The sequence below is a fragment of the Mus caroli genome, chromosome 10, assembly GCF_900094665.2.
Source record: "Mus caroli chromosome 10, CAROLI_EIJ_v1.1, whole genome shotgun sequence".
In the NCBI taxonomy this organism is placed as follows: Eukaryota; Metazoa; Chordata; class Mammalia; order Rodentia; family Muridae; genus Mus; species Mus caroli.
Genome location: NC_034579.1, coordinates 16465527 through 16485843, shown reverse-complemented (window position 1 = coordinate 16485843; position 20317 = coordinate 16465527). Strand labels below are relative to the sequence as shown.

Here is a 20317-nt window from a genome sequence, read left to right as displayed (position 1 = left end):
TCTTGTCGCAAAAGCCTGACAATCTAAGTTTGGTCCCCAGATCCCAAAGTGGAAGGCCACACACATGCCATGGGATGCACAGGCCTGTACACACACACACACACACACACACACACACATGGGGGGGTGTTGGAGAGACAGAGAGAATAGTAATTTTTTAAATGAATGTTTTAAACAAAGAAACACATATGAATACTTCTTTATGTCTGTTTGTTCCTTTCACTAAGTCGTTTCTCCATTTGCAATTTACTTTCTGGGTGAGTCTGGTTGCACTGCCTCTCCTGCCCACCAGCCATCATTATTCCCCACAGGCTACACCACTGCAATGGTAAAGCTTATGAGCAGAGGTCTGGCTAGCAGGCTCAAACAGTACTTCATTCTGTTTGCTTTAGACACATCAACTGCCCTTCTATCGGCAGATAACAATCAATCTCTGGATTTTATTTTTTTAACAGTTGGCAAGCTTCCTCACACCTCTGGACATCATGCTTGGACTACTGGCTGCAGCAGCTCATGACGTGGACCACCCAGGGGTCAACCAGCCATTTTTGATCAAAACTAACCACCATCTTGCCAACCTGTATCAGGTAAGAGAAAAGAAAATTAAAAATTAAAAAGCGGAATGGGGAGTCAGTTGCCATAAGTACACAGCTTGAGCCTTCTTCTTGCCCTAAAAGATGGCCCTCGATGAAGGTCAACCTCAGTGAAGCAGACCACATCCAAAGATCATGGTTTGATTTAGAGCCAGGCTATCCCCTGAAGAAAGCTAAGCTGATGTACAAAGATATTCAAAAAACTCAGTTTGTTCCAAAGTAGCTTTGAAACGGTCCTAAGTCAACAGGATCCATGAACTTACCTTCCTGTGGCTTAAAGTATGTATCTCCATGGAGACTGTCATATCCCTACGCCGTATCTTACAGATCTTAAATACCTATTTCCTACGTTTGGTTCTAATTCAGATTTGAGTCTTTGGACCCATTTCTAAACTTTATTGGCCTTGGAGTAAAAGCTATGTTAAAAGATAAGAGATGTATTTTGTTGTTCTAAATTATCTCCCCAGTATGATTTGCTGGCCTAAAGAACTCTTACCAGTGATATCATTTAAGATATTAAGTCCTATATCACTACTCTCAAAATACTCTTAACCTTCTCGTTTGTTGTTGTTTGTTTTGAGGTAAGGTTTCACATGAGCCAGACTAGCCTCAAACTTACTATGTAGCTCAAGATGGTCTCAAATTCTCAGCCCTCATGCCTCGGCTTCTCAAGTGCTAGAATTTCAGCTGTACACTGATGCAAGTTTTCAGTGGAATTCATACCAGGGAGTCATCCATTCCAACTTTAGATTTTGTTTTAATTGTATGATTTTAAAAATAAAAAAGAGCTCCTAATAGATGGTCATATAACAGCTCCATTAAGCAGGAGTTTTCAGCTCAGGAATTTACTTATTTCCAATAAAGTACCAGTGGAACCTGGAGAAAGCCCTTCTCCAACCAAGTGTGCACATAGAAGCCAGCATTGTGCTTGTCATTGGACCCCCAGCCAATCAGCCAGCACTTACAGATACAATTGGTTTTTGTTGGTTTTGTTTTTATGGTGAGCTTAAGAATAAACCAAAAAGCTGGGCAGAGGCAGGAGGATCCCTGTGAGTTCAAAGACAGCTTGGTTTCAAACAGGTCCAGGACAGACAGGACAATAGAGAGAGAGACACCCTGTCTCAAACAAAACAAAACAAAACAAAACAAACAAAACAAAATGAAACTTATTTCCAAAACCCATCTCAGGTGCTAACTTTGTTGGTTGATGAAAACACAGACCTTTGAATAGGGAGGAAGAAATAAATGACTGTCCTGAGTTACCCAACCCCCACAACCCAGGAAACTTTCTGTCCCTGCCAACACAGACTTTCTCAAATGCATGCACGAGACAAAGGACATCCATTAGCTGTGGCTGCTTGACCGATCCCTACTAATGTGAAAACCTACATCATTCTAGCTTCTTATTATCCTACAAAATCATAACAACAAAGTTTCTACTGGTATTGACTCATTTGTACTTTAAAATAAAGGTTATAAAAGTACACTTTAGCATGTAGTGTATAAAAAGACACAATATGAACCAGAGAAATGACTCAGTGAGTAGAGTCGCTCACTTCTGAGTTATCCTGAGTTCAATACCCACATACCTCAAGGGGGCAAATGATTGAAATCAAATCAAATCAAATCAAATCCAATCAAATCAAATCAAAGAAAAATGATTCTGAAGAGTTATCCTCTGACCTGCACATGTGGACATGCCTGTACACGCACACGCACACACACGCACACTCACTCACTCATATACACATACACACACTCACACCCACGTGCCTGCACACACACACACACACACACTCACTCACTCACTCATATACACATACATACACTCACACCCACGTGCCTGCACACACACACACACACAAAATCACACACTCATATACACATACACTCACACACAGAGATAAATATTTTGAGAGATATAAACTGTTTTCTCCTTCAGACAAATCAGAGGCAAGTATTCCAGATGCTAAAACCATAAAACCAAAGATGTTAGATATTATTAATAACAAAGAGTTAAGTCTTACCAGTAATTAATAAAAATAGAATCTCAAGACAGACATTCCGATCTGATTCAGGTACTGAAGACTTTCTCAAATTATAAATTCTTTTTGTTTTGTTTTGTTTTCCAAGACAGGGTTTCTCTGTGTAGCCCTGGCTGTCCTGGAACTTGCTCTCTAGCCCAGGCTGACCTCAAACTCAGAGCTCTGCCAGCCTCTGCCTCCTGAGTGGTGGGATTAAAGGCATGTGCCACCACCATCCAGCTATAATAAATTGTTTACTCAAAGTTTTAGAAGTACAGGTCATGTTTAGTAATTTTTATTTTGTTCTCTTTATTAAAAGCAAATATTCTAATACAATCAAATTTCCAGGATTTTCGATGCAAAATGTAGTCTCGTATGTTATTAACTGGTGACTTTTTTATTGCATAGATCAGTGGGGAACCTGGGAGTCCGAAAATGAATAGGACATACTCTCTGCCCTAAGCATTAGTTCAAATTCAAGTGCTCAAAATGAGAGTTATCCTGACAAATGTAATTCTAATTTGAAAGGGGGTTGAAGAATTAGCTAAAGAACATATATAGGTGTAATTTTTTAAAGATTTTTCTTGGTGCAGTAAAGTGAGATACTGCTCTCTCCAGAAGACACAACGATCTTGTCATCTGATCCCTGACAGGAAAAAGGAGACTGGAATGGGACAATTTAGAAGAGGGCTCAAAAACATTGTACAAGTTACAAATACAAATAAGCACAAAAACTATACACTTGCTTACACATTTAATCAACAAGAGTACCACATAGGAGAGAAGCCATAATTTATGCAGCTGTGAGAACACCCTGTGCGTGACTTCACTGTAGTCCAGACTGACGGTAAATAAAGTGTAAGACCGCCTCCGCTCCTCCCTCTGATGGCTTCTCCTTCAGTTCTGATGCAGATCATGGCATAACGCCCCACTCGGTGGTGCATGCCTTTGCCCTGAGATAAGGTGAGAGCCAGGGCAGCTGGAGCAGAGGTGGGGTCAGCAGAGGGCACCGGCCCATCTCATCATCTGCAGTCTAGACCAGGTTCTCAAGCTGACTTGCCAATCAGGGGCAATGTGAAGACGCTGCAGGCACTCCTTCCCAGCGCCTCACTCGGAGTGAAAGCAGTCATTTGTCAAGGAAGGTAGATCAAGAGGGACCGGAAACACGTGAGAGGAAGGCGAGGGACGGAAGCACGTGAGAGGAAGGCGAGGGACAGAAGCACGTGAGAGGAAGGCGAGGGACGGAAGCACGTGAGAGGAACACCCCAGCAATCACTGTCTATGGTCCTACGTGCCAACGTTATTCATCATACACACAGAGGCACAGAGAGGCTTGGTGACCTGCAAAGTGTATGCATCAGATTTAAGAGTGGTTACCACAATTACAAAGAGAGTCGACTCCAGTTTCATTTAAAATGCACTTCTTCTTGATAGGTCCTATCTACGTATTAACTACGTACAGATGGCTACATAGATAATTTAATGATTAAACCTCCCATGAAACTTTACAATTATCCCATTCTCTGATATTTAGTAGAAGTGTAGGTGGTATATCTAGCCATTTGCTTCAGGCAATTGGGGGTGTGGGTTAACAATTTAAACTTCAGATGGTTGGTTAGTTAGTTCGTTAGTTTGGTTTGATTTTTGGAGGCACTGTTTCTCTGTGCAGCCCTAGCTGTCCTGGAACTCATTTTGTAGAGTCTTAGGCCAGGCTGGCCTTAAACTCACAGAGATCCTTTCCTGCCTGGGTTCTGGGATTAAAGGCATGCACCTCCATTGCCTGGCTTCCCTTTTATTTTAAATGACTAAATCGCGAGCACACACACACACACACACACACACCAGGCTGACAGTTCAGGAGCAATGTCTCTAAGGCTGCTCCTCAATTATGTAATTAGAAAGAAAGATTATTCATAGTCTTACAACTTCTGCAGGATAAAAGGTATTCTGGGTAGAATATTAAACTCTGTGAGGAAGAGTCAAAATTGGTTTGAGCAGATTATATATATGAAGGAAGGAAAGAAGAGTCAAGCAGCTCTAAAGCAGGATGAGAGGTTTGTCAACGACCAAGATCTTATCTTGAACTCAAGATGTTCCTCTTCCTCCGAGACACCCAGACGAGGCCTTAGGGGTGTCTCCAAGGAGACCATTCGGTTTGTTAGGCGAGAGCCAGGCAGAAACTGTTATTTCCAGAGTCATTTTGTGAGCAATTAAGAATGAAAGCACAAACTGGATCCACGATGTTGTTTTTCTTCCCATATCCTCGAGATTTAAAAGAGGGGACGCATCTGACCTCTGGATACCAGACTCTCAGTTTATCAACATCACTCTTAAGTATTCCCATCAGAGAAAGCATGCAGTAAATAGAATGGGAACAGCCCGCCACAGTGGCACAGCCTGCAATCCCAGCTACCCAAGGAGATGACAGCAGCAGGATTGAAGGTTCAAGGCTGGCCTGGGCAATTTAGAGAGACCCCGTGTCAAAATATTAAGGAAAAGGAAAACTGGGGCTATAGCTCAGTTATAGAGAGATTGCCTTGCTGCACAAGGCCCTAGGTTTAAGCCCCATTACCACAACAAGAAAAAAGAAAAAAAGAAAAAGGAAAGAAGGAAGGAAGGAAGGAAGGAAGGAAGGAAGGAAGGAAGGAAGGAAGGAGGGAGGGAGGGAGGGAGGGAGGGAGGGAGGGAAGGAAGGAAGAAAAGCTACCTTACATGGCAGCAATGTCACATACTCTTTCAGCTGTGTCACATACTCTTTGACAGGCAGCCTCTTGATTTAATTTGAAAACCTGTGTTGGTGGTTTATTAAATGTCAGCAATCAAAGAGATTGTTTTTGTCTCTGCGACATACTGTAATTGGTAATTCAGAAAAGAAAAACAGAGGGGGGTTGTTTTGCCGTCAATGTGGTAAGGGTTTTGGTTTTCCACATTAAAATTCTAATAGTTCTTCGGGCCACAAAGGTGGAAGTTTATTCCTTCAGCAGTAAGGTAAAGATTACTCTTGGGCTCAGGAGATGGTTTGCCTGGTTGCCAGGCAAGCATGAGAGGCAGCACCTGAATCCCCAGCACCCACATGAGAGCTGGTTAACCCCAGCACAGGGGAAGCAGAGGAAGCCTGAGACTCTGCCACTCTCGTGGACCTAAGGTCAGTCAGTAAGCTCTAGATGCACGTGCACAGAAGACTACCTCGCACACACGCACACACAGCACGCATGCACACTCGCGAGTGCGTACACACACACATACACTAAATAGTAGGTAAAAAAAAATTTTAAAGACTATTCTAAAACTGCAAATGTGTGGAGTCTGAGATATGAATACATATTGTCACTGGGACAACGTGAAATTGCTGAAGTGACCCTTCTCCAGGGCAGACAGATATATTTTCCCAAACTGGCTATATTTTCACTGCCTGATATATTTTCCCAAACTGGCTAGGGTATCAGGGACATGAGGGTGGGATCATCCTATCGTATGTTCACAGCCCACTGGCCATTTCTGAACTTTGTCTTCTTCTTCCTCTCAGTTTACTTTTCTGGGACTATGGGATGAGCCGCTGTGAAGGTCAGATACGCCCATCACAGCAGGGCTGCTCCAGTAGCAGGGCAAGCCATTGCCATCTCTGTGTTCCTAGAAAGGGTCTGATGTGACCCTTGATTTCCTTGTTTCGGGACACAGACCTCTCCCTGCCTCTGTGTAACCACATTACTGGGTTTTGCGTGGTCACAATACTTTCCCTACTGTGCAGCCAGGAGGAGTTTCCTCAAACCCAACTCCGGCCACGCAGACTCCTGTTAAAGATGATCTCCAAGATTGTGTAAAGAGCCAGACCTTGTGTATAGGTTTCTTCCCACCATATCCCCTTCCTTCCACCAAGCCCTTCTTCCCACCATATCCCCTTCCAGCCTCAGTAAATCACAAATCAGAAATACTTATTATTTCTCTGACACATCTCTCATTCCTCCATTCATTCAATGAATATTTGTGAATATATGCCAGGTACCCGAATGCAGAAGATGACCAAAGCAAATAAAAATGTCTACATTCTCCCAGACAAAATAGAAAATAACTAAGCAAAGCATGTGGTCTCTTATAATGTGACCATTTCTGTAACAAAATATACAATCAAACAGAGACGAGCGTTAGAAAGTATCTCTTGTGTCAGGTCTCCACACACTCCTCCTCCTCCTGCCCATTTGTAATCAAAAGCGTTATCATGTGGTGTATTCTGCTCAAGTGTAAGGAATATAATCTCTGGGTCCACTCTGGCTCATTCAACCTCCTATCTCATCTTGCACATCTTTTCCTCCTTGAAATCTCCTGCCTCTAAAGATCCATCCTCCCTGTGTCTCCTGCACAAGCTGTGTTCTCTTTCCTTATTCCCATGTGTAACATCAAAACTGCCATTGCCTGGTGAGATGCCCACATCTCAGATGGACAGCAATCTCTGGCATGGATTCACTCTCTGTTAGTGTCCAGCACATGGCTAGTGTTAGTGAATATTCCATTGGTTTTCCTGATGTTTGTCGTGTAAACTGAGTAATCTATGCAGGATGGGTTGGAATGATTTTAAAATTCTTTATAATGGTCTTACGTATGCTCTGCAATTAACATATACTACCTCATTTTTTACTCCTGGAGTCACTTATCCGGTTATCTGCAAACATGTAATGAAGAAGAGCCAATTGCTATAATAATTTAAAAATATCTTTGCCCTGAACAAAAGTCTAAGGATTTCACAACAGAACATTCCAAGTCTGGCTTCTGCCAGAGATTGGCCTAAAATTCAAATCCTGTTGCCTTTTCTTTTAATAATTCTTTAAACCTTTAAACATTGTGGTGCAGGTACTGCTCATACTGACCAATTCAACAAGCATTTACTTCTTTGTGTGGCACTGTGGCCTCTGCTAAGGTACAGAGATGAATAAGACATGCCCCTTGTCCTCCATGGTGGTCGTGGCTAGCAGAAATCTCCAAACGTGCATGTGTGCTTTTGGGAATGCAGGAAGGCCTGTACGCAGTGCTTAGGCTTGAACAGTATACAGAGCCGATGCTCAGACCTTCCCACTAGCCTGCCTGGAGTTGGCCAGCGAGGCTATCAAGTCAAAGTTCTACTCCCTCAGCCAGTTCACACGATCACCCTTCTCCATCTTACGGAAGACAGGCATGCCTCTTACCTATTCTGAGGTTGAACCTTTAGAAATATCAAATTGTCTCCTTTGCTTGAGGCTCCAGAATCCCACCCACATGGCTCTCCTAAAATGAACACCAATAACTTTGATTACTTAGCATAATTTTTTCCAAATTTGCAATACTCCTGTGCTTTTAAAGGCCAGTTAGTTACTAATAACAATTTCACTATAAACTCAATCTCGAAAACTATTTAATTCTTATAGGCCCAAATTAGGAAAAATTTTTAAATTAGAATTTCAGCTTATAGCCCTATTTTTGTTGCAGAGAATGATGGTAATATTATAATAGAAGATTTCACAGATATAAATATATGCCATTAAAATTCTGGGACTTGAGGAAATGGCCTAGTGGGTAAGTGCACTTGCTAAGTGAGCATAAGGACGTTAGAGTTTGAATTCCTAGCACCGAGTGAAAAGCTGGGTGTGGCAATACATGAATATAACCCTAGCACTGGAGGTAGGAAGGAGGCTGTCTGGGGCTTGCTCACCACCAGCCTAGCTCCAGGTTCAAAGGGACAGCCTTCTTGGAATAAGACAGACAGCAATAAAGAATATCCAGTGTACTTCTCTGGCCTCCACACAGGTACAAGCACAGGTGACACAGGCACACACATACATACACAGGCACACTCACATATATAAGGAAGCACACACTTACATACACAGGTATATATACATATGTTGCTGGAAATATTTTTTAAAATCCCATGTTATACCCAGCTACTCTCTGCCCTGGAGGTCTGGGTCCCGCTGCCTCCAGGGTTAGCCCCAGGCAGCAGTCTTCCCAGCTCCGGTTCACCTGCCTCAGAGCCTCTTGTACCTTCCCAGCCATTCACCCCCTGCGGCTAGCTGTCACAAATCCCCTTAACCCAGTAAATCAAAACTCTTAAAGCTTATAATTAACAGTTAGTTTTATATGTCAATAAATTCTCAATTCAAAAGACACCCACACAATAATTTTAGAGCCAGTTGATAATGATACAAGCTGCCCACCTAGATTAGACAAGTTATCCCAGTCATTCTAATCCTTTTATGATATTTGTAGCTACCTGCGGTTATTTAAAGCCACACGGAATCTGGATCATCTTTCTCTTACTCCATCTTCCTTCCTCCTCTCCCTGTATCCTTCTCTTCTCTTCCTGACCCTGTTTCTGTCTCTGAAACTCTTCGTTCTGCCTTCCTTTTCCCTGTCAATCACAGGCTTCTTCTTGTATTAATATTTAAATTAATTGGGGGGAAATTCTGCTACAATTTACCCTTTCTGTCCAAATTTAAAAAAAAAACAAAAAACTTTTCTCTCAAATATAAATTGATCACAACTTTTACCATTTTGTAATTATAAGGTATAAGACACACCTAACACCCAGTCCATATTTTTTGTCAATTAACTAGAACACTGTTATCTATCCTAACTTTAAAAAGGCTTATAAATCCATTATCTGTTATGTCCTTGTTTGGCTTGTATACTATCTGAAAACTATCTTCTCAGATATGTTCTCTCAAGCTAAATAGCCTGGGTTGGCTATGAGAATACAACTAGTCTTTCAACCCATCAGAAATCTGAGAATGACCAACATTATCTGAAAATATAGGAGCCTAACACATCTTCCAAAACTGAGACAAGTTGTAGAGACAGCAGTTTACCTATACAGCCCCAGTATATCAGGAAGTTGCAGCATCACTCTTCAGCCGTCTGGCCCAGGATCATCTCACAGACATTTGTAATGCAGAATTTCGAAGGACTGATTACCCTGACTTGGCAGAGATTATCAGTCGACTATTCCACATAGTATGTCCTTTTTGTGGACAGTACTTTGTCTGTAGATGAATAGGCAATTTCTGCCCAGTGGCTACCTAGCCTTGATGTACAACTTGCTTGGAGATAGAGACGCTTGATTTCTTTTTTGAATCCATAAAAGGGAAGCTGCTAGGAGCAGATATATCTCAACAACAAAAGAATAAATAACACTAAATGTCACATTTTGTGGATTTCTGACATGTTTGAAAACCAACTATCTATGTAAAGTAATCTGGGCTGTTGTCCATTAACTACTCTCAGCTGTTTCTGATTATCTGAAAACACCCTAACAATAAACTCAGAGCAATGAATTTGCTGTCTGGCCCTTAACTCACAGGCTTAAACATCTCAGATCAGTTTGTAATGGCATTTATAAAAGGATTGTGCTCAAGCCTTGTACTTTTAAATTTTTTATATCAGTAGAAGAAATTTATACCAATGAAAACCTTGATTATATATCAAAATGAATTCTGTATCAAAATAAGAAATTATGTCTTCAACTTAGTAACTATTGTAAAGATTTCTACCAAATGAGATCATGGCTACACAATCAAGTCTAACCAAGTCTATTTCCTCCCTGTTCCAATTATGGCCATTTCTAAATTCCCCAGAATTAGAATAACCTCCTCTAGCCCCAAAGCCCAAGGAACTGGGTTGTCTATTCTTCATAACTTCTTCCAGCTGAATAAAGCATTGAAATATCTTTGAAGGGGAGGGAGGGGAGGTAAAATGGGGGAGTTGGTTGGCCTTAAGAAGGCAACACCAATGATTGTTTTAGTCTCTGATGTCTGTGTCCTGACTGAATCCGGCTGAAAGTCTAAGACATCAGGAGTTCAAGCAGGTCAGTTCACCATGTCTGACGATGGGACTCACCAAGGCTGTATATTCTGTAATATACAAATCTCAAAACAAAATTTTAGTATCATCAAGATAACTTTTTTGTTTGATTCTCTGGAATCTAGTCCTCTGGCGGTCGCCCTCAATCAAATCTGATCCATAGAGCTCTGGAAGGTGTGCATGTGCAGAGCCTAATCACCTTTTCTAAAAACACAAAGACAAAACCTTTTTCCCAAATCAGCAAATCCTTCAGCTAGCAACCAGGAAAGCCTGTAGCTTGCCCTCTGTCCCAGAGGAACAATAAAGCAACCACAATACTCAAAATCACACTCATTTTTATAATAAAAACAAATTAAAACAAATGAAGTAAACTAAACAAATACTGTATGAGCCTATTTAGGCCTTTCTAGTTTGTCATATCAGGATATTAACCTAAAATTCCCGTGAAGCCCACATTGGAGAATCTGAGTCTCCTATAGACTTTATTATACCATCTTTAAAACAATTGATTCACACTTCTATCTATACCTGAATATACAACATATCTATTATAAGCAGGCAGGTTGTCAAACCAGAACTTAAATCCAAGATTCCCATGGAGCCCACGCTAGACAGAATTTGAGTATCCTGTAAGAATTATTAGAGCAGTATATCTCTATACCATCTTTAAAGCAATTAATTCAAACTTTCACTAATATCTACCTATAGGAAGCAGGTAGTTTTTACTTGTTAAGCTCTCTGCCTAGAGCAGCCATCCTGTTATACCATCTGTCTGTTCAACTCTCTGCCTGGAGCCACAGACATTTATAATTAATACCTGATTATAGCAGGTAATTATCGCTGCCCTCTCTACTTGGAGTCAGTGACTAATTTTCTCTACTATAGTTCCAAACTGCGGGCAAAATTCCCCACATGATTCAGACAAAATCTGTAAATAAATCTATCCTAAAAGCAAATAATCCCAATTTTATAAATTTACAGTTAAATCAATATCTGCCCCAAGATGTAGGCAGCTTCCATTCTCTGATTCTCTGACTCAGGGCAGCCATCTTGTCTCTTTCCAGAGCCGGGGACCTCAGAGCTCTCTTTCTTTGTTTCAAGATTCCCATGCTTGAGTCCACGTGACTCGTCCCAGCACCACCTTTCTCTCACTTAGTAAATAAAACTCTAACTCTCAGGCTAATAATCTTACATTTCTAGTTGATTCTTGCCCAGCATGTTGGTTTGCCACCTGTTGAAGGAAATATTTTAAAAAGATGCAATTCATGCTATCTGGCACTGGCCAGGCACTGATGGGTATGGCTGGCCTGTTCTCTTCTCATGGAGACTCTCTGACTCAGAACTCTGAAATCTCTCCATCCAGCTTGGTAAGTTCCGCAGATACACATGCACAGGCACACATACACACACAGGCACATACCACACACACATAAAAATCAGTAACTAAATAATAAATCTCTATGAGGAACCGACTGAAAATGAAAGATCTGGGCTGGTGGTTTAGCTCAGAAGTAGAGCATATGCCTAGCTTGGCATGGATGAGGTCTTAGGATCAATTCCCGTAACCAAAAGATAGGCAAGAACAGCAGTAACAGTGGTAAACTTTGATTTAAGATTTCTAACTTCAATAATATATTATTCATGTGCCTTTTTTTTTCAAGGAGAAATGAATGGGCATTAAAAGTAAATGATATTTTGATTCTCTGAATACATTTAATATGCAAAAATATGGTGTTAAAATGCTAATGTTTACAAATAAGCAGAGCACAACTGGATGACTTACATTTTTAGTTATCAATTCTGAAAAGCGAGGGCAAAATTAAATCTAATTATAGGTGTTTGTGAGCGCATGAAGCTCTGGCTTCTGGGTACTCAGATACAGCACAGAGAAGATTCTCAGGAGGCAACAGGAAGGCTGTGCAAACTCCCAGGTTTCAATACTGGCATGAGTTGAAGATGTTCCTTAACCAGTCACAAATGGGGTGCTAGCCTCACGGGTTATTATACCTGATGTAAGACCATCCAAGGGCTACATGAGGGTTAATAAAGTTAAATAAAGTGCTTGACCCAAAGATACAGCTTGGTGTACCCCTTCTCTTCACTGTTCTCCATTCCTTACTGTCTTGAAGGCAGACGAGTGGCCCCGGTCCCTACACCATACTGACCAATCTGTCGTCTGTATAAGCCCCTTCCCACATGAGTCTGTTTGCACTCTGACACTGTCTTTCACTGGTGCTGGCTTCCCAGCCTGCTCAGTCTCCTCTCGTTCCCTTGGTGCTCCTATCCAAATACACTTCACCAGCAAATTCCCCAAGTTTCCTCACAGTCCATCTGCAGAAGATCCTTAATGAAGATGTTAAGTCAGGCTGGCACACAAAACACCGCCTCAGGCCAGCCTCCTGATGCTCCTATTCCATTCAACAGAGATGTAGTGTCATTTGTCATTAGGTCTTGTTACAATTTTTGGCCCCCTGAAGAACTCATGTGAGGTAGCTCGTGTCTATATCCGCTTGACTGAGTCTGGCAAGTGAACTCATGAGCAACTGAATTAAATGTCACTGCAGGATTGAACATCTGTTACATCACGCTAACCTAGCGCTCTCTATGCTCATAAATCTTTACAATCAGAACAAATTAGTCTAGCACGTTACTTCTAACAAACACTCTCTTTTGTTAGTTTGGCTCATGCCCAAAAGGAAATAATCGACCAGAGGGTGAAAGTAATAAAATTTCATCACTGGTTCAAACATGGTCAAGTGGTAAATAAAAATAACAACTGCTTGGCAAGAAAGAGATGATTGCAATGCAGAGTCGCGCCAAGAATGGGCTTAAAGAAGAGTCTCAGAAAGCTCATCACAGGAGAGTCATAGAGAGATGTAAGAGCAAGAATAGGTGTGTGTGTGTGTGTGTGTGTGTGTGTGTGTGTGTCACTTACAGGGCCTCTTTCCATTTGCTAAAAACAAGTTGGAGACTGGATGATTTGTTTTGATCTGGTTTGGTGTTTTGTTTTTTTTTTCTTAGCTAGTTATCTGGGAAAAGAAATCTCAATTAAGAAAATGCCTCCAAAGAATTGGCCAGTAGGCGAGTATTTAGGGCATTTATTTGTTGATTAATGATTGATATGTAAGAGCCCAGCTCACTTGGGGGTAGTGCTTACTCCTGGACACGTGGTCCAGGGTGAGTTGAGGAAGCCGGCTAAGCAAGCCACAGGAGCAAACTAATCAGCAATGTTCTCTGGCCTCCCTTCGGTTCCTGCCTCCGGGTTCTCCCTCTGACTTCCCTCGGTGAAGGACTGTAAGTTATGAGAAAGATAAACCCTTTCCCCCCAGTCACTTTTTGTCATGGTCTTTGCCACAGTAAGAAGAAGCAAGCAAGAGCAATGGTTATCCTTGCTTCTGTCCCTTCCTATTTTTTCAACTGTGGTAAGGTATACCATCTCAACACTCTGCAGGGTGGGGTTCAGTGGTGTTGAGAGCAGCTATAGCTTGCTCCCCTGGCTTGCTTAGCAGACTTTCTTAGCTTACCTAGGACCACATGTCCAGGGCTGGCACTGCCCCCAAGTAAGTGTGCCCCCTTCCACATCAATCATTAATCAAGTGCAGCTATAATGATATGCAGCCATCATGACCCTGTATCTTTAGAACATCTTATAAAGTTCTATATCCATTAGGCAAAAGCTCCCATCCTCCTGTCCCTCCACCAACCACCATCCCTCTTTCTGTCCCTATGACTGTCACTATATAAGGTACCTCGTGTAAATGCAACTGAACAGTTTTCTTTCACTTTTAAATAATGTTATTTTTTATATTTTTATGAAGTTAAAATTACTCTTAAAATAGTGCAGAGGCCAGGCTTGGTGGTATACACCTATAATCCCAGAACTTAGCAGGTCAAAGCAGGAAGACTGATAGTTAAAGGCTAGCCTGGGCTAGATGTTGACTTCAAAGACAGCCTGTAAATTCTGTGACTCTATTTTAGGAAAACCAAAAACAGAAAGAAAAAGAAAAACTTACACTAACAGTAAGTTCAGGGGAGAAGCTAAACATAATAGATGTTCCCCAAAGTGAGATTTATCAAAATAACTGGACAAGGGAGTGACTGTAGATTTCATTTCACAGACTTCAAAGGCTAAATGCCAAGATTCTTATCAGGACGGCAGGATGGTAGACAAAGCTATCCCCTTAGCAGTAGTTCTTAAACCTTAGTGCACATAAAAATTCATTCCTGGTGGCTGCAGAGATGGCTCAGCTGGTAAGAGTTCATGCCACTCTTGCAGAGGACACAGTCAGAACAGTAGAGTCCAACGGTTTATAACTACCAGTAATCCAGCTACAGAAGATCCGATGTCCTCTATGACCTCCGAAGATATCTGAACTTGTGTGTGTGTGTGTGTGTGTGTGTGTGTGTGTGTGTGTGTGTGTGTATCCACCTACCCAATAACCAAAACAATCGGACTCAGAAGTCTGATGTGCTGTCAGGGGCCATGGGAGTATAGGACGATCTTATCAGGTATGGTCAGCACAGCAGATCAGACTGTGACAACTGCCTCTGCTTGGTTTGATCAAACAGTCTCGGTAGAAGTCAGAACTGTAGAGCGCTGACACCTATTTTGACCTGTTTCAACTGCTTCACTCTGCTCTTCTACATGTAGGGTCGCCTGAGGGAGCTGTAGAAAGCAGGGACAGAATCAACAGAATTAGTCAACCTAGACTCCAAGGGACCCTGCATCCCCAAACGTCACTGCAGTCTGAGGATGAGGCCAGGGGTTTTTCACTTTTGTTTTCTTTACTGGGCCTTTGTCTGGAAAGAAAATATTGGCTGTCCTCAAGGTGTGCTCAGCTGTGAAAGATCGTTATCGAGCTCTTGTCCCCTTTATAGCTTGTGTTTTCTTTCTTTCTAGAATATGTCTGTACTGGAGAATCACCACTGGCGATCTACAATTGGCATGCTTCGAGAATCACGGCTCCTGGCTCACTTGCCAAAGGAAATGACGTAAGTGCTCTAGAGATGAAGCAGACTGATGTGCACACAGTAAAGATAAGTCACGTTCTCCAGGGCAGGCTGGGGACCCTGCATCCGTAGCGGGGAGCCAGCTGCTGGGTTTCCTGCCCTCACTTGATTGTCCAGCCAGAGAATTGCTGTCAGGTACTGACTGAATCCTAGAAACCAGACTCTGCGTGCACTTTGAAAAGGCCTCAGATGGTCTGTGACCTAAAGTCGGAGGAAAGGATAACAAACAGCCCCCTGCTTTCACACTCTTCAGCAACAAGGCTCTGCTCTGCCAAATTCCTGTCCCTTATGTTAGCAAAACCGTCCTCCCGTTTAGATACAAAGAGTAAATATTTGTCAAGAAAGAACACAGGAATTTGCAAACTAGACTAAGGACTAGTCCAGTTAAGTGTGCACTATCGTCGCCAGTCTCCCGGCAAAGGAGGAGTCAGAAATGTTTTGTTAAGCCATGTGTAACTCATTACTATATTCCTAGCAATGTGAAAGCTGAGGCAGGAGGACCAGTGTGAGACTGAGGGTAGCCTGGGCTACAGAGAAAAACTCATCTTCAAAAATTAAATCAGGAAAAATAAATTTAAAGGAATTGTTAGCTGACTTGACCGACCATTTTTTGTCACTGAACCACTTAATGTCTTTTGGGGTTGTTTGTTTGTTTGTCTTTTTATTTATTTATTTTTCCAGGACAGGGTTTCTCTGTGCATCCCTGACTTGCCTGGAACTTGCTCTATAGACCAGGATGGCCCTGAACTCAGAGATCCTCCTGCCTCTCCCCGCCCCCAAGTGCTTAAATTAAAAGTGTACACCACCATGCCCAGCAGAAAATAATACTTTTCACAGTCTACTGCTTTTCTGGCCTGAATCTTACTCATTTTTCTCATGGCCCCAACTCAGCCAAAACACTGTTTTACAACACCACCACTAATTCTGATCTCTTTTATGGAAGTGTATAGAACCCAAGGGAATTAGGCAAGTGACAAAATCAACCATCGTCTTAGCAACACGTGGCAGCTTAGATCCAGGTCAGAGTGGCGTTCTGCTACAGGACAGGCAGAATTCTCTGCACTCATATGTATTTTTCTGGGACCTCTATGCATTCCACGGGTGTCCCCAGCTCTGGAAGGAATGTTCAGCTTACAGGAGGAACTGAGCTCTTTTTAACCCTCTGGAAATTAAAAAGAAAAAATAAAGTTTAAAGAAAAAAACAGAAAGGAAGGAAGGTGGACAGAAAAAGAATATAATAAAGAATAATTGGGAAAGAAGCAGCAAAGGACCCAGTGTGACCAACTGTCCCCAAACCGTCCCACTAACCTTTGCTGTTTCGGTTAGGACCCTCACACTCACACTCACACTCACACACTCACTTCCAGGGGCTGCACTAAAATACCATTTGTCTCTGAGCCACAGTGTCTTTGTGAGGTACTGTGTTGCAAATTGCTGTTGCTGGAAGACCAATCGTTACACAGTAATGATTGTGAATGGACTTTATAACAAAACTTATATTCATCATTATTAGCTTTTCTACCCTCAAGGAAGTCATTTAAGGTTATTTCTCTGACCTTTAAAAGCCAGATACGTTAAATGCGGTAACTACAGAAAGTCGAGAAAAGTACTCGTTTGACGAGTTGTTGCTTTTGAAGAACAAAAAGTAGACAGAATACCGACAGCTTCACTTTTTCAAAGAAGGAAAACACAAGTACTGACAACAATCTACGAGGACAGTCAGCATTAGCCCCGCAGCTATATTTCCTTTCAGTATCTTTAGTGCAACCACATTTTAGCACAGTGCAAGACCTGTGTGCAGCCTTTGTTGTTCTTTTCAGGGTTTGGTTTGGTTTTTGTTTTGCTTATGTGTATGACTGCTTGGTTGTATGTACACCACATGCATTCAGGTACACTCAGGGGCCAGAAGAGGATGTCATTACTGGAGCTAGAGTTAGTTACAAGCCCTGGTGAGCCTCCAGTGTGGGCGGTAGGAACCGAACTCAAGTCCTCGGCAAGAACAGCAAGTGTGCTCAACCACTGGACATTTCTCCATCCTTCTGTTTAGACTGTTTGAGACAGGATCTTCCCTGTAACCCAGGCTGACTTCAAACTTACAACATTTCTCTTGCCTCAGTCTCTCAAGTGGTGAGATTAAGGAAAATGATGGCCACACCTGCCTTGCATTATACTTTCTAGCCTAATACTGTACCTTTACTAAGAAGGCTTTTTTTACATCATCCAATAAGTTACTGAAAGTTATTGTATTGATTACTTGTCAATATTGTATCCAAATAGATGTAATTATTCACTATTGTTTAGAAATTAGGTGGTTTCAAAATTATTTCATTATAAATAACATTTTTTTATTTTTATTTTTTTTATAATAAAAGTAGGGGGCTGGAAAGATAGCTCAGAGGTTAAGAGCACTGACTGCTCTTCCAGGGGTCCTGAGTTCAATTCCCAGCAACCACATGGTGGCTCACAACCATCCGTAATGGGATCTGATGCCCTCTTCTGGTGTGTCTGAAGACAGTGACTTTGTACTCACATACATAAAATAAATAAGTAAATCTTAAAATAATAATAATAATAATAAAGGTAAACTAAAAGGAAACATAAAACTAGTGTTGTATTGTGCTTGAGACAGTAATCCATCGATATCTATATGCTGAAAGTTTTAAACTAGTACTCAGTAGTTTTCAAGGTGCCCATCAGATGTTTTGATTCTAACTTTACTTGTAGTTTATAATAAAAATGTTAGAAATCCCAGTGTGGGGCTACACCATTTATGATTTTGGATGAAAGACACACACTGTATTTATATTTTTAAACATGTCTTAGGCAGCACAATAGTTGGGCAATTGCCTACCCTCCGTGAGGTTAGAATCTACCTTCTTATCTATAACCCAAGTTATTACTTACTATGTTTTATCTGAGCTGCTCTTAGCTCTGATTGGCCAGCCCACATAGTCATGGTTTTATGGCTCAGCTAACCCATAGCGGCTCTCCTTTCTCCTCTCTCCTCTCCTCTACACTCTTCTTTTATTCTATAGTGACTTCTATTTTTTTCTTCATGGTGTTCTCCTTAAGGCCATAAAAACCTCAACGCCACCTATGTCTCTTCTCCTCAGCTATTGGCTGATGGTATCTTTATTTACCAATCAGAATTAACTTGGAGGCGGGTCCCAGGGCCTACATGTAGACTCTAGGTTTAGGGGACCTGCACTTATCATTACAATAGACAGTAAAAGACAAAACATCAACAATCCCCCTTTTTGTCCAATAACAGCATGGAGGGATGGCAGCTGCCCAGCTATTGTGCTGCCCAAAGCATACTTAAAAGTATAAAGGCTGTGTGTGCTTATCATCCAGGAGGCGGGTTTTTTTTTTTTTAAAGTCAAGCAAAGCCAATGTTTTTTTATTAGATATTTTCTTTTTTTACATTTCAAATGCTATCCCAAAAGTTCCCTATACCCTCCCCCCCCCCCCCCTATCCCAAAAGTTCCCTATACCCTCCCCCCCCCATACCCATCCACTCCCACTTCTTGGTCCTGGCGTTCCCCTGTACTAGGGCATATAAAGTTTGCAAGACCTAGAAGTTGATGCTCACAGTCATCTATAGGACAGAACACAGGGCCCCCAATGGAGAAGCTAGAGAAAGCACCCAAGGAGCTGAAGGGGTCTGCAACCCTATAGGTGGAACAACAATATGAACTAACCAGTACCCCCCAGAGATCGTGTCTCTAGTTGCATATGTAGCAGAAGATGGCCTAATCAGCCATCACTGGTAAGAGAGGCCCAGGAGGTGTTTTTATGGGGAATTCCTCATAGTGGTCAGAAACTAGAAGAAACTGGAGTGGCCACCAAACATAGATTCGTGCTATAGTAAATGGAATACAGTGTTCTGATGAAAATTACATATTAGAGCCTACACGTCAACACAGGTGAATTTGAAAACATAATCTCAAGCCAAAAATACAAGACATGAGCCAGGCATGGTGGTATAGTACTGAAATTCCAGCATTTGGGAGGTAGAGGCAGGAGAGCCAGAGTTCAAGGTCATCCTTGCTACACAGTACCTTAAGGCCTTACCTGGACTATATGAAATCCTGTCTCAAAACAACAACAAAAGAGGCAACATGCTCTAGTCTTGTATGTACACCCATGTACATACCAGCAGCACCAACTGCACTCAAGTTAAACAAAAAGGGGGAGGGGCATAAACTTGAGAGAGAGGAGGCCCAGGGTGAGGGGTCTAGGAAGAGCTGAAGGGAAGGGGGAGGGGGTTCCAGTGAAAATACATTATACACGTGTATGAAATTCCCAAAGAATAAAATTATGTTAAAAAAAATAATACAAAGCCCAACTACAAAATGGGGTGGCAAGACATATTAATATATGCCATATTATTTGTTATATTATATACCATATAACTTAAAGTTTGGAAGGAGCTGAAGTATGGGCATTTTGTTAAACATGCACAGTAGCAAAGTTATTGTAAGTAGAAAAAGAGCCAAGGGTAGTTACAGCAGGCTTGCTGGAGAGAGGGGCCAATGGAGGAGGCAGGGGGATCCCCTAGGACACTGGCAGACAGTGTTCCTTTACAGCTATCTTGACTCACTAAATGGCACGGCCATGACCTATGCAATGCTGCTCCAACACATTCCATTCCTACACGTGAACTTTAAACACAGTTACTGACCAGTCCCCCCTCCTCCTGACTGATTTCTACGTGAGAAGCAAAGCTCTGACCTATTTTTATAAAGTGCCCCATTTCTCCTGGGCCATCTGTATCCTAACATGTCTCTTTCCTGCCAGTTTGCAGTGGCATTTTTTTTTTTTTTTTGGTTTTTCGAGACAGGGTTTCTCTGTATAGCCCTG

The 20317-nt window shown here is 41.8% G+C and overlaps 1 protein-coding gene across 2 annotated transcripts in view; it reads left to right on the top strand.

The window, feature by feature from the left end:
* Positions 1 to 20317, top strand: part of Pde7b (phosphodiesterase 7B) — a 318247-nt gene that overhangs the window by 281566 nt on the left and 16364 nt on the right. For both annotated transcript variants that reach the window (XM_021174159.2, XM_021174160.2), the window contains 2 exons: positions 456 to 587; positions 15345 to 15436. In XM_021174159.2, coding sequence (XP_021029818.1) covers positions 456 to 587; positions 15345 to 15436 — 224 coding nt within the window. The remainder of the gene's footprint in view (positions 1 to 455; positions 588 to 15344; positions 15437 to 20317) is intronic.